This window comes from Larus michahellis, chromosome 13 (genome assembly GCF_964199755.1).
Source record: "Larus michahellis chromosome 13, bLarMic1.1, whole genome shotgun sequence".
Classification (NCBI taxonomy): Eukaryota; Metazoa; Chordata; class Aves; order Charadriiformes; family Laridae; genus Larus; species Larus michahellis.
The window spans coordinates 9,738,500-9,754,008 of NC_133908.1; the positions used below are offsets into that span (position 1 = coordinate 9,738,500).

The 15,509-nt window shown below is 43.4% G+C and overlaps 1 protein-coding gene across 3 annotated transcripts in view; it reads left to right on the top strand.

The window, feature by feature from the left end:
• TMEM132D (transmembrane protein 132D) overlaps positions 1-13,806 on the top strand; it is a 280,697-nt gene extending 266,891 nt beyond the window's left edge. For all 3 annotated transcript variants that reach the window (XM_074606267.1, XM_074606266.1, XM_074606268.1), the window contains exons 6-9: positions 4,549-4,754; positions 5,879-6,152; positions 7,620-7,811; positions 10,691-13,806. In XM_074606267.1, coding sequence (XP_074462368.1) covers positions 4,549-4,754; positions 5,879-6,152; positions 7,620-7,811; positions 10,691-11,872 — 1,854 coding nt within the window. In that variant the 3' untranslated portion in view covers positions 11,873-13,806. The remainder of the gene's footprint in view (positions 1-4,548; positions 4,755-5,878; positions 6,153-7,619; positions 7,812-10,690) is intronic.
• Positions 13,807-15,509: the final 1,703 nt, after the last annotated feature.

Sequence of the window (15,509 nt, forward strand, 5' to 3'; positions counted from 1 at the left end):
TCTGCTGCCCTGGCGCACGGAGATTAGATGTGTGCGTGTGACTCAGAGGAAGCCGTCTTAGTTGTTCACCGATATGAGAAAAAGAGGTGGAGCTGCAGGAGCCAACCAAAACCCAAAGCACTTTTATAACCTACCAAGTTCATGCCCCAAAAAAGCCATTCAAACCCCAGTTCCCTCAAGAGATAAAAGTCCCCTGCATTGAGCAAATTTCTGGAGCATCTTGTGAGCTCTAAGTCCAGCCTCCCTTAATTAATGGAAGGCAGCTCAGCGTAGTTGTGTGAAAAGCTCCTGTGACACAAAGCCCAGAAAGGCTTTAGCAAGGGAGCACGGTACCAGAAGGGTTTAACGGCATTATAATGCCCTTGAATTACAGTGGCTACAACACAGAGAGATGTATTCCAGCAGTACACGAGCAGTGAAAGAAAATCTACTCTTTCTCACTTGACCCCTTGTCACCTTTACTGAAAACTGGAGAGTTGCCATCCCTGAGATATCAAAACTCAAAGGCAGGAGGAAAGGAAAAAGGAGATATGGGTGGGAGTCCTCGGATATTGCAAAGAAAACAAACCAGTTTTCCCCACGAATCACCCGCCTTTTCCCAGCCCCCTTGTAGTTCCTATTGCATTTTATAATGTGTTTGAGAGTTTTCTGAAATCTGTCTGTTTTGGGACCAAAGCTTTTGCAACCTCATAATTCCCTTAATAACTGTCGGGAAGCTGTTTGCTGATTTAGTACAGACACTCTCTTTCATTCACACGCTCACGCGCACGTATTCGAGGGTATGTGCAGTCGCGCCATTCATGCGTTTAATAAAGTTGAACCGCGGCCATTTCTGCTGTGTGTGGCGAGGCGTGTAACGCAAGAACCACAGTACAGGAAGGAGGGTCGGTAGTTAAAGGCCGTTTATATGAATTAGCGCTAAAGAAAAGGAGCTGCTTGACAGCCTGAAGAATTGAAATCCATTACAGATTGAAAAGGAGACATGCGGGCTCAGAAAAGGCAGTGGCAGCAGAAGCTTCTCTGTGCTGCCCCCATCAACGTGAACGTGCAGCCGTGCGAGGGGGGACGCGGTCGCTCCTGCCGCCTGTGTCAGCCGTGGGGACTGCCCAGAGGCTGCCAGCTGCTGAGCCGCGTTTGACCGGTCTTTGCTCGTGTGCATATTTGTCCCACAGAGGCTCAGCTGAGTCCTGTCAAACTCATTTCACAAAATTTTCACTCATTTCCAACAAACAGCTTAGAAAACTCAGTCTCAAAAGAGACAGAGAAGCTCGATTTTTCTTCTTTCTCTACATCTTTTTAGTCTTTTTCTTGTGCTGGAAGATGAATGGTTCGGATGTGTCTGTAGTTACACGGGCATGGCTCATCTGCCTTTCTATTGATGACCTGTTCCTGAACGTCCTGGCCTGATTTATGAAAATGTACTGTACTTTGCACCATGTTTTGATGTTGCTCTGTTAGGACTGCATGCAAACTGCAGCAGAACAGTGATGCTTATTCATTCAAACAGTGAAGGGCTGGCTGGGAACTGAATGAGCTCATAGTTGTTTCTATCTTCACTCACAGAAAGGGAAGCAGGAGAAAGTGGGTATCCCAAGCCTTGTTATTCTTTTTCTGACCATCAGTTTGGTTTATAAATCATAATCTTGGAAGCACAAGGTCATGGTATTTATTTAACAGTTCATATAGTGGGGTTTTAGGATGGATTCTTAGTTTAACTCTCCTTTCTGTAATAACCCCTGATAAAGTTGGAACTGAGGTCTGTTTGCCTGCCAAATTTTCTTTTTGCTATTGCTTGAGCATTAGTGAATTTAAAATCTGAGAGACTGATTCCCGTCTCTTACTAGCATAATTCAGCAGTTCCCTCTATTGCCTGGGAGAGTCCCAGCCTTGTTCCAGCCCCTCTGTGCTGAACTGCTCTTCGCACACACACAGACTAATAAAAACAACAGCAAAATCCCGCCTGTGCTATCTAGGTGTGCTTCAAAAGCCGCTGCTCAGATGGGAAGCCTTACCCAGGTGGAGGATGTTTGGCAGGTCCCCTGCTAGAAGCCCCATGGCAAGTGCAGAGGAGGGGACACGCAGTGGGGCGGGAGAGGTCTGCTGGGGAGCGGGGCTGCTGGGGCTCAGCGCTCTGCTCTGCAGAGGATGCCACGCTGGTTGGGAAACAGCCCTCACTTGGGATTTCCTTCTGCAAGGCACAGAGGTTTACCTGTTCCCTTAAATCACTAGGAGATGGTTTCAGTCCTAGGTTGATCACTCATGGGAACATTTAATTGCCTAATGTGTTAATTAGCTAAGATTCATGAATATGAGGTGTTGCTGGCTAGAAGCAGAGGTGGTGAGGGAGTCGCACAGAAAGCCATTCCCTGACCCCATGCCCTACTAAAGAAAATCCGTGTCTTCAGGCTGTTCGCTTGCACGTGCGGTCCAGCCCGCAGAGCACTACGAGAAGTGAAGGACCTCAGGGCAATCAGCTCCCAGGCTGAATGTTCTGCTTGGGGCTGCTTTGGCTTCAGCTTTGATCTGTTGCCTCTCAGGTGGAAATCAGCTCTTTGAGACTCTGCCCGGTTTTTCTTCTTCCTGGCATCCCAGGGAAAAGAGGAAAGGCAGAAGGCAGCAGACAGAGCTTATTAGCACATAGGAGAGTTGTCTGCTTTGAGAACAGCACTTAAAATACAAAAAGGCAACAGGGAAAAGTGCAGTGCCAGCAAGGAATAGACAAATTCCACTTACGGAAGCAAGGTAGCCCATGGGGTGGGAGAAGGAGCACAGGTACCAGGCACTGCCTGAAGGTCTTCTGACTTCCCGCCTGTTGGGCTGGCTATTAGATGTTGCAGGCTGTAAGTATGATGTAGTTCTTGTCCTGATAATACCACACTTAAATTAGTGTGCCTTCTGCAGAAATGCCAGAATAACTTCTGCTCTCTTGCTGCTGCCAAGACACACTGCTCCCACAAGGCGAATGTGCTTGTGCCTTGGAGTTTTGCAGAATCTCATCTTCCTCAGCCCAGGCCAGTTCGGATCAGCGCTCCAATGAAGTGGGTATCACATTAGTGACAGGCCCCATCCGGAGCCGGGGCTGGGCTGTGCTCAGCTACCTGCGGCGAGGCCCTTCCCTTGCGTTGCGTACTCCCAAGCTTTGAGGCTCTTTTGCCAGCAACTAGGTTTTCTTGCTGTGTTGCATGAGATTGGATCTTGATAGGACCCCTTAAGAGCTACTGTAAAACATGCTAACATGAGAATATCCCAAAAACCAGAATTCTGCCTGTAAATAAACTCCTTGGTTTCCTGCTGAAACCAGTGGCAGCTATAGGATGTTTACGTTAAAACAGGCGTTGCTTGCAACAGAGGCATCATGAGAGTCATGGTAACCTTTTTTGGTATGTCACCTAGGCTCAGACAAGCAAGGATGGAAATGGATTTGCTATGGATCTGTCTGTAAGGGGGGTTGTTGTTGTTTAAAGATAATAATATTAGGAATGCAAATTATCCTACAAAAGCTGGTGATATTTAAATACGATTTAAATTCATTTAGCATTTAAACAGAAAAGTAGAAAATGGCATTAAATTCAGATGAGGATGGGACTATGCATTCTGGAGGCAGAAATATTAAATATATCCACAGAATGGAATAGCCGGTCTGCCTGGTAATGGATTGTGAAAAGAGTTCAGGGTTTTAATAGATCATTCCTTCAGATCATCAGCACGGCAAAGTGGTAGTTAATAAATTATTTGACGTGTACATTTACTCATATATTTTAACTAGCTGTAATGAACAGGTCCTGTCAGCTCACCTAGATCCTTGCAATAGCTGCTAAATCGCTTGAGCGAGATTTAGTAACTCTCAGCAATATTGATGTCCAGAGCTGCAGGTAGTAAATAAAGTGACATCAGGACTAGCTTGAGCAGAACACTGTGTAAGACCTTTGTCAGGCTTGCAGCAGAGAACAAGCTGTTTGGCCCCAGTGAACACCACTGGGCATCAGTGAGCTCTTCCCTGTGACAAGTTTTTGGTTGATGTGACCACCCCATGCCCCGGCACCTGTAATGGGACTCCCAAAGAACTCTTTGTCCCAGTTTGGAGTTGATTAGAGTAATTCGTCCCCTACTCAATTCTGTATACAGGCAGTTACCTGTTTCTCCCTGCAGGTACGTGGTATTCCTTGGATTGCACACGAAGTAGAGGAGGAGGATAGTAGAGTCTGACTGAGCTTTGGGGAGAGGAGAAGAATCCTCTCTTGGTGCCATTATACTAGGACTTTCCTAGTGTTGGACGGGAATTAAGGACAGAAAGACGCTGTTCTTTTACCTTAGATTGTACTGGAAATGTTTATAGCAGAAAAAGCCTCTGTGTTAAAATGATGCCAAATTGTACAGGCTATTAAGGACACGCCAGGCACCTTTCTTGTTATTCCTAGTTGTCCTCTGAACTTGGAGCTAGTTTAAACCTATATCTTTTCTCTTCCTCCCACTCACTTTCCCAGCATGTGGTGTACTTTATAATTTGTGAAGAGACTCATTAATTTTTTTTTTTCTCCTTTTTTTCAGGTTTCTGACAGATGTGACTATGTCTTTGTCAATGGGAAGGAAATGAAAGGCAAAGTGAATGTGATAGTTAATTTTACTTACCAGCATCTGAGTGCCCCTTTAGAAATGACAGTCTGGGTTCCTCGTCTCCCGCTGCAGATAGAGGTCTCTGACACAGAACTAAATCAGATCAAGGGCTGGAGAGTCCCCATCATCTCTAATAAGAGGTAGGTTTCATCAGAGGATGTTCATTCTGGGCTGTGCACTTGCCAAAGACCTGTCAGGGCCAGTGGATCTGAACATGCTTATTTGGCCTTAATGCAATTCCAGTGTAAATTTGAAGGTCACCAGACGTTTATTCAATAGGCTCCTGCACTGGACTTATGAGGGAAGCAGAAACTGCAGGTTGCATGATCCTACACTGGAAATCAATTTCCTTTTTATAGAGTGCTAGTGACTGAGATGGAAAGAGCCAGTTGGTCAAGTGAGGCAGGATCAGCCAGGAGGCGGCAGGGAGATGAGCTTCCAGCTCGACAAGGACCAGCTTTGGCAAGGCCCGGTTCACAGGTCCTGCCAGTTAATGTATTCATTGTTAATGGTCATAGTTAGTACATACTTGTTTCATATCACTGTCCAGTGGCACTGATCAGTGTCCCAAAGTCAGGACACTGATGCGCTAGGGCTTTAAAGATACTGTCCATGCCTACAGGTCAATGGCATGTGACAGGACAGAGGATAGATCTAGGCAGATCTGGACTGTTTGTATCTGTTGTCAGTGTTCCTGAGAAACAAAAGAACAAATTGATAAAGTAGGTACTTGCTATTCCCACCTACCTATGAAGACATCATTTATTACCATGTTTCTGTTAGTATTGCAGCAAAGAGTTGGGGATTTTGGTGGAGATGTGATTTCAACCTGAATGCCATACAGAAAGGAATGTGGGTACAGAGAAGATTTCCGTGGCAACACAAAGATGATTATGGGAAGATCCAGAAATAAAAAAGTGTGAAGGTCCTGAAAGTAAGAATTACCGTAGAAAATAATGAGAGATATTTGGAGAGGCCAATGAGGTAGCAAAGCTAGCAGAACAGTTGGTGATTTCAGCAGCTGTTATGGAGATCTAGGCAGCCTGGAGGTCTCAGTTATGAACAAGGGAAACAGGATACAAGTGGGGGAACCTGGCTGATTTCAGAAATGCACTGAAGGAAACAGCTTCAGCAGAGCAATGGAAGGGGACAAAGGCTGCTTGTTCCAGCGACTAGGCTGAGTCTTATGTCAGCAATAGCTCTGCTGTCGCAAGCTCTCCCAGCACAAGTTTCAATTAATTTTTGGTTCTTGGTGTCCTACCAGACCAGCCAGGGATAGTGATGATGAAGAAGAGGATGAACGTAAGGGAAGAGGTTGCGCCCTTCAGTACCAACATGCGATGGTGCGAGTCCTCACGCAGTTTGTAGCTGAAGCCTCAGATCCTGGTGGCCAGCTGAGCTATTTACTGGGTTCGGACTGGCAGATTGACATTACCGACCTGGTGAGTGACTTCATGCAGGTGGAGGAGCCAAGGATCGCTAAGCTGCAGGACGGACAGATTTTGATTGGGCAGGAGCTTGGAATGACGACAATTCAGGTAAGGAAAATTAATTACTTATTGCTTTTCCTCCATTAACCCACCACCTTGGGAACCGGGGTATTGATGAGGTGTACAGCAGCTTCTTGCATTAGCAACAGAAATTTGAGCTGTGAATCTTCTGAAGGGAGCAGAATTGCAGCAAGGACTAGAAGACACAGAAGAGATGGTTTTCTCTTCTTATCTTGTGCCCTGAAGTAATGTAATGTAGATTGCAGTTTTAGTAAATTTAGTCCAACCTGCATACTTAGAGGCTGTTTCTGATTTTTGTCTAAGGGGTTTTCTGAACCTGGAGCCAGTATAGGGGCTATCACAAGGCATGCAGCTGGTGAAACAGCCCAACTTCTCAAAGCCAGGGATTATTGGCAATTATACATTGCTAGAGCAAAGGGTGAAGTGCCTCAGTGTCCCCACTCTGAAGTAACTCACCTAAACCTATGCCTTGTCTCATTGGCAGCATTTCACATATAATTCTTCCTGCCATGCAGAGAAATACTGGTTGAGAAAATGGGGTCCCAGAAGAAAAAAAAAATAAAAATTAATCCAGTGGTACTACAAAGTAGAAAACATGTTAACAAGCAGTGGCACAGGAAAAAAAAATCTAGCTCTCCAAACATGCTCGTCATCCCAAACTGTCAAACCAGAAAACAACAACCACACCTGTCGATAACACGAGTTGTCAGGGCTGGAGAAATGGGATTGGAGACTGTGAGTTTGCAAAATCTGTAAAGGTTTTCTGAATGACTTTCCAAAGCTCTGGGACTTACAATGCTCCAACAAATGCACCTAAAATTGTGAAAAGAAAAATTCAAGGGGAAAAAAGCTGAGAGCAAGTTATATTTAAATAATACCTCTTACAAACTGCTTTCCAAAATGCTCTGTTCCTTATATAGATCATTAAATTCAACTTGCTTGCTAATGAACATCTTTGGATGTCATGTATCAGTGCACTGACCTCCAGGCGCATTTTTTTTAACCAAAACAAGTTTTCTCTGTCAGTTTTGTGTCCAGTACCATGAGTGTTTATTGTAGCAATACATTAGCTTTCTTTCTATAGGACAGAAATAAATGCCATTTATTTATGGATTTCATATAAATCTACAGATTGCATTATATGTATGCTACCTAAAAACACGATCATTAATAAAATAATTGCATTTAACATAAAGATTAAATTTTCAAATAGTTAATACGTCTGAAACAGATGCGGTTAGCATAGCGTAGAGGTGAATGGCATAGCTGATTAGAATTACATGGCTAAAAGATGTTATAAGCACCGTATTATTGCAGAAGAGTTATAAAATGTGACTTAGCTATTTTTTAATCATATTTTAATAGTGTCTGTCTACTAAGAGTAATTCTACCCATTAGCATAAATATTGCTTATCTGTATTACAGTAGCTCCGTGTAGCTATTTGCCTGGTGATATGCAAAAGGGCTGTTGCTAACTTTGATTTTTCATTTCAGATATTGTCCCCTCTTTCGGATGCTATCTTGGCTGAGAAGACAGTGACAGTTCTGGATGAGAAAGTGACAATAACCGACCTGGGAGTGCAGCTGGTGACTGGGTTGTCGCTTTCTCTGCAGCTCAGTCCAGGAAGCAACAAGGCCATCTTTGCTACAGCAGTAGCACAAGAGCTGCTCCAGTCTCCAAAGCAGGTACTATTGACCACATGTGTTGTGGAAGGACACCGCTCTGATTCACTATACTTGATATTATAAGCAGATGGAATCAAGCAGATTTTTATTAATAATATGCTACTAAAACATTTTCCTTATAGGCACTTTTTTCTGAAGGCCACCAAGTGCCATAACAGAAAAACAAAGGTCTCACAAAAATGGCACTATGTCTACACAACCCCTGTCAACAAACAGGCATACTCCATCTGTCGTGGCTGCATCCCATAAATAGCACATGCAACTCAATGATGTGTCACATTAAGCAACAGCAGTCCCCTTACACACACCCCCTTTCTGTCCCATCCAGCACCTACTAGATCAGAGGAGATATAACCAACCTGATTGCCAAGTTCAGCCTTCCACCACAGGCAACCAAATCAACCCTTCAAGCACATCTTTAAATGAGAAAGTGTTTTGTGTAGTGCCAAACTCTACTTCCTTTAGTTACTTTCTGTGAGCATTTTAAGAAGCTGGGGAACATCCCTTTCATTCTGATTCATTACTAGAATATGAATCAGCATCATTGACTCATTTCCGGATTCATGATTTCAGAAACTTATTTTTGTTTCCCTGTTCTTCTTAGTCCCTCTGTTAGGGAACCAACAGTTACCAAGGGCTTTTGGACTTTGCCATGTCCTTGTCAGTCCCTGCTTGATATTTGTCCTTGTGATTCTGTCTACATTTGAAATTTGAACTTTTTTCCAACCCGAATCCATCAGCCTGGGCCTTACATCAAGGATGCACTGGGCTCTTAACACTTAAACCTGTCTGAGCTTTAAAGGTAAATGATTGTGGCATGCACGTTTGAAATCTGGCCAACTGTTGAGATGCTTTAATTCATCATAGGGTCTTATCCTTGGAATGCAGGATGAGAAATAATGCAGAACTGCTGTCTTTATAGGGTGATAAAAATCAGGCTCCCATAGTTTTCCAGGAGTTAAGAAATCAACGCCAGGCAGCTAGAAATAAGGCCAGCGGGCTAATCCATTGCTGGCATGGGGAGTTAAAAAAACTACCTTGAAATCAGCCCAAAAGCTGGGGATGATGGCATTTAGTCCCAATATGCTGCCCAGCACTGACCTTTCAGTTCCCAGAAATGGGGTCTAGATGGGCCCCTCTCTGGGGGCAGGGGTACAGTGGGAACAGCACTGGGTCGGCATTAAACGAGGAGGAAGATGTGCGCCCTCCACCCTTCAAGGACTGACTCCGTTTTGAAAGGCATCTGATTCCTTCCATTGCTTAGTACGTGATTTTCAGAGCACAATCCCTATAAGCAAAGCGAGGCAAAATTATTAAATGATTATGCAGGTTTAAGCAACACAGTGGGAGGATGAGAGTTGATGACATGAATTCTATGCGGCCTTCAAGAAACATCCAAAGATTAATAAACACAAAGCCGGGATTTATGACAGTGTCAGCAAAGTCTTAGGGCTCTGTCCTGAAATAGAGACAGAAGCAAATCTCCCATTGAAGCACGGGGAGCTTTACAGCTGTAAGGATTTCAGAATCAGGCCAGTAGATTATGCACCATACAATCCCGAAAGACTGGAGGCTTATTCTCTGTGATCTGAACAGGTGAATGGCAATGTGCTAGAAACAATTTAAAAGATAATGATAAATATTTATTCTCTGTATATACATTGACTTAGAATGTAAATACCATCCGTTTGAAAAGCTGCTTATTTAAAGAAACAAGACTTTTATAATCACGCTTTCAGCAAGTACGGTTATTAATCTTTTGGTTGGGTGTTTGTCTGTCTGTCAGGCTCTGCCTCAGAACAGGATGATCCCAACTCTTACCAGACAGGAACTCACATCATTTTAGACACCAAAGAATCCACTCATCAAGGCAGGAGCCTTTCTGGTGTGGATTCTCCAGTGTCTGATAAGGTGTAAATATCCCGGACAGAATGGAGCAAGTCAGACCATCAGAAGCAGGAATTAGATTCCAGGAGACCAATCTGAATTTTGTCTGTAAATGATTTACGTGTGAATGCCAAGTTTTTTTCAGGTAGCACAACAATTTTCAATAGCCATTTGAGAGTCCTTAGAGGACCTGATTTTCAGAAATGGATAAGCACATATATTCTGAAATCTAAGAATACTTTAAAATGTTGCAAGCTAGAAGCCAAAAGGCAAGGTTCCCAGGAACGCTGCACCGTTACATATGGGAAGTACAGAATTAGTACTCAGGTCTGACCCATTTACATTCCATGAGCCTCCATGCGCTCTGAAGTATGCCATCTGCATTGCTGTGACACGAGATTAAACTTCATTATTGTCTTGCTTTTAATTGCTAACAAGCATGAAAATTACCCCAGCCATTTCCTAAAGAAGCAACTGATTGGTTTCCTCTGCTTGTATAAAATGCTTATTTAATTTGAGAGACAAAAATCAAGGACTGAAGGTATGGAGCCATGTATGAACCTCCTTGCTATATTAGGTATTTTTTAACATGTGTTGTGTGTAACAAGAGGAGACTTTGTATTTTAAGCGGTTTAGAAATAATGTAATTTTTTTTTTTCATTTAAATATACAACAGTAAATGATCTCAGTCACTGGTAATGCTTTCTGACATGCAATTTATTATGGTGCTGAAGTAGATTCTGCAGAGCCCAGGGGATATAGCTCTTTTAAGCACCTTTGGGGAAACAAATCTTATTATCAATGAATGTTTTAAACTAGTATTCCTCTTCACATCTTGGCAAGGTATTAATTTTATTGCTTTCCCTTTTTATTTCTTTTCTGGTTATAAATGGTATATGGATCTTGCGAGGAGGAGGGAATAGAACCAGGGCAGAACATATTTCCCTCTATGTTTGTTCTGAGTGCGCGTATATTTGTTTTATATGTTATAGGAAGCAGCCATCAGCTGCTGGATCCAGTTCAGTGATGGATCTGTCATGCCCCTGGATATTTATGACTCCAAAGACTTCTCCTTGTCAGCTACGTCTCTGGATGAGAAGGTCGTCTCTATTCACCATGACCCCAAATTCAAGTGGCCTGTGATTGCTGCCGAGGCAGAAGGCCAGGGGACACTGGTGAAGGTAGAAATGGTGATCAGTGAATCATGCCAGAAATCCAAAAGGAAGAGCATCCTAGCTGTTGGAAGTGGTAGCATTAAAGTCAAGTTTGGGCAGAGTGATGCCAACCCTAACATCAGTGACAGTAAATACAGGGGTGCTGGTGTCCACCTAGAAAATCATGCCAGTGACCGGCGTCAGAAAACCACTTTGCAGGAAAGAGCTGGCCTCGATGGCCGGTACTACAGCTCCTCAGTGGGCCAAGAGCAAGGCAAAGGAACCACCACCCAAAGGTCTATTTTAAGTAAAAAAGAAGACAGAGAAAGCCTCCTGGATGATGACAGTCATCTGCAGAACATCCCAATAGACTTCACGAGCTTCCCTGCACAGGTGGATCTGCCAAGAAACAATGGAGACTTGGAAGAGAATGACCTAGTCCAGACGCCTAGGGGACTCAGTGATCTGGAGATAGGAATGTATGCTCTTCTGGGAGTCTTTTGCTTGGCAATTCTGGTCTTCCTTATCAATTGTGTCACTTTTGCTTTAAAGTACAGAAACAAACAAGTTCCCTTTGAAGAGCAAGAAGGCATGAGCCACTCTCATGACTGGGTTGGGCTGAGCAACAGGACAGAACTTCTGGAGAATCACATAAATTTCTCATCCCAACAAGATGAACGTATCACAGCCATTGACAGAGGAGTGGACTATGAAGAGAGCAAATATCTCCTCAACACAAATGCCGCCAAAAATATTAATGGACAATCTTTCAGGTCTACTGAGTCCACATTCACTGAAGGGAAAGAACAGAAAAGTGAACCAACTACTTCTCCTACCTCTAAGAGGAAACGGGTTAAATTCACCACCTTTACCACCATCTCCTCTGATGATGGGTGTCCAACTGTCAACTCAATCTTGATGAGTAGTGAGGATGACATTAAATGGGTCTGCCAGGATATGGACCTGGGGGAGTGCAAAGAACTTAAAAACTATATGGAGAGATTACATGAAAATGTGTAATGAGACACAGAAGACTTTTTTGTTTGGTTTGTTCGTTTGTTTGTTTTTTCACTCACCTTCTGCCTTTAATTTTGGGTAGTGGGGCAAAATGTTGTATTGATAACAAGAATAACTCAATGGAGCCCCAAGAAGCCACCCAAAAGCAGCTGGGAGAGCAGAGATCCTGGACAGCTCTTAAAATTCAAGTCTTCTCTGTGCTCAGAGATGGAAGTGAGAGATGTGTGTGGGTTTTGATGCATGGTAACATGAAAAAAAACTTAGCAAAATAATACGATCTCATTCTCTGAGCTTTTCCAGGAAATCAATAAATATAACAAACTCCAGTGCAGTTTGGATATTACAAAGTTCGCACAGCTCTACTGTTCAATATTGCAAGCTTTGGTTAAAAGCAAAAAATTGGTCTCAGAATAAATAGATCCGTGAAGAGAGCATGTCATTCAAGCCACATGCAGAGAATATCCATCCAAGAACATTAATTTAAAGCTGACAAAAACCAACAGTGTGAGCAAAGCAGCTCCCAGAGCTGAAAAGTCATGAGTTTCCAAAGAATCTGGAGGTGGAAAAGGAGTAACTGGGCTGTTTACAAACCAGCATGTTTGCCTCCCAAGCACTGAGAATGGATACACACATACAGTTAAAACTGAAACTCTCTTTTTAAGTAGATGCCAAGGTAATAACTTTGCCAGCCGATTTTCAGTATTTCCTAATTTGTAAAATAGGAGAAGATATAACCTATACTCAGAATATCACTCATATAAAGGAAGGTCTGTTTTGGAAAGTTTGAGAGAACAAGCTATTTTTAAAAGCCCACTTTATTGGATTGTCCTGTTTCAAATTTGTATTCCCAGCCATTTCCCTGGAGTGCTCCCCATCTGGTATCCTGAGGGCACTTACTAGCATCAGTCAGCTTTGGGAGCGTGTGGTTTCCTCCTTCCCTTCCATGCACACTCGCTTCTCCACGATGTGCTCTTGCCAAGCACAGACACTCTTGATACCACGCCGGTACTTGCTTTACATGCTGTCATTTACCAAAGTTGGCCACTCTCTCTGGGGTAAGTGTAATTTGTGCTGAACTCAGACACCAACTGCCTCTTTGTCTGTCCCCTTCCCTGGGAGAGGTCAGGTTGTTCAGTTCCTTCTGCTCATGCTTCTTCAGCCCCTGCTCAGCACGTTTAGAGGGCACTCACAGATCACAGAGGAGTGCTGCACATTCAACATTGAAACCCGAACAGCTAAACTCAGAAGATAACATTTGTTTCTCCTAGAGGTGATGATTATCTTTTGTTTTCCTCCGATAAGGATGTACATATGATAGGATTTCAGTGATTACCCTTTGAATCCGATGTGCCCTCCAACCCTAAAACCACTACATTTTTATGAGGTCCAAAAGCAGTTCTCCAGTGACCAGTGGCAAAGTGCCAAAGCACTAACTAAAATCGAGCTTATATTTCAAGTTTTCCTTTATTTTCCAGAGTCAATCCTTGCCCTCCTTTTATTATTAAGTCTCTTTCTGTCATTGAATCTAGGTTGCTCTGTTTAATACACACCCTCCCTCCCACAAACACTTAGATTGAATCCCTCTATATTTAGAATGTACTGTAGATTGTAAGAATGTAATATATATATTTATAAACATGCCAACTGTGAATAAAATTTGCATTTTAGTGGCTTCATCTTTTTTCCTACTCTGAATGACTCTTTCCTTTCACTGTCAGAACGTTTACCCTAAAAGAGACTGGCAGCAATAGGGAGACTTGTCCTTTGATGAAACGGTGAATTAAGGCTCTTGGCACAATCTAGTCACAAAGTTTTACATGGTGCGATGCTGGGGGGAGAAGACAGAACATTGACATGTTATGCTACAAATGTATTTGCACCAAGTCACCCTTCCAAGATTTGAAACTATTTGCAAATAAATCCACATGCATATTTCTAGCCTGAAAGCCTGATATGTGAGTTTCTGATTTTGGTGCCATTGGGAAGATCCAGGTTTGGCTTAAACGCCTTTGAAAACAATTGTAAAAGAGTAAGTTGGTGTAAATAGGGCAAATGTGCCCAAGACTTTGGGGATCAATACTTGCACATCAGATGGTCTTTGCTTTCTTTCAGCCCCTCTCGTCAAGGTCTGGATTACTCAGCCCTGTGCAAGCTCAAGGACAAAGTGCAGCAGCGAGGACAGCAGAGTGCAGGGCCCAGACTAGCTCTGGAGGGAGCGCTCAGGTGAGGGAACCAGCCTTGGTGCCGGAGCAAAGCACTGTGGCCTCCCAGCAGGTTCAGCAGTGTTCTAGCCCACAGTCTTGCCTCCAATTCTGGAGCTATTTTGGGTGCTTTTTGCACGTCACTACATCATGTCCACAGAAACTTACCCTTAGTAACGTGGAGGTCAGGGTAAAAGTGGTCAAACCTCAGCTAGGAGTCTGTGCAGATGAGATGCGTGCGTCCATGCAGGGTTGACTTGCTACAGCATCGCTGCATGGCCAGTCTTTCTCCTTTGGAAAGAGCAGGTACAAGCCACACTGGGAGCAGGCTGTCAGAATTGCTTTACCAGTGAGCTGCTACGGTAAATCCAGATTTCTGCGTTAGCTGCCTCTGGGGAACATGAAGAATCTAACAGCAACTTCATCTGGTAGCACAAACCACTGAAATGTTCTCCTAGGACAAAACAGCCGCCAGCTACGATGCTAAGGATACTGGCATTCAGATATATGCCTTTCTGCTTGCTCAGAGGTCCCTGCTGTCTCTAACGGCTGTAGCTGGCTGTCATCCATAGGGCAATACTATAAATAATACCTAGTATTTAGAGTGTTCTTTGTCCGTAGATCTCAAAGTGCTCTGAGCAGGGTGGATTCCTTATTGACATGAAGAACACCAAGGTTAAGTGATTTGCCCAAAGTAACCTAGGAAACCTATGGCAAAACTAGGAAGAGACATCACTCCCCCCACACCCTTCAGTGTATCACAGTCCCTTGAGCAGGATCCTGAGCGCTGCTCAGGGAGAGGCCAGAGTGGATTTGGCCATCTCCATGCAGGTAAACACTCTTAATTAATCTCCTAATAGCAGAATAAATCAACTTCCTATTGAGATTTTTGCGTATATCTGTCTCTCCATCTGTTGGGGTGTGTGTGTTTGTGTACATTCACTTTTCCCACAGCACAGGACCCAGACTTTTAAGTGAGAGCTTCTGCACTGTGAAGCATCTCAAGGGGGAAAGCTTGTGTTTCAGGCAATCAGATGAGAATCCCATTTGGTGTATGAAGGGGGCTAAATTCTGTTCCCCATCATAAAAACAGTGATGGTGTTTAGGTGCTGCAAACACGTAACGTTTTGCAGCTGTGGCTCCCATTGGCATTTTCTTGAGCCTGATAAAGAGCACTGCTGATAGCAAGCAGTCTCCTGTGAGTTTTATTAATTACTTTTTTTTTTTCAGTTCCCTCCTTACTTTCATGTTTGAGTCTTTTCATGTGAGTAGCTAGACTGATAGACTGATACAGGTGTGTTAACAAAAGAAAATATATCTGATGCAGTTTGGCTGGTTTTAGAGACTTTATGCATAAATACAATAAGGAGTAGAAACTCAATTGTCCTATAAATCAGGTAAGCTGATTCTTTACTATCTTCCTTCATTTTAAAAGCTTC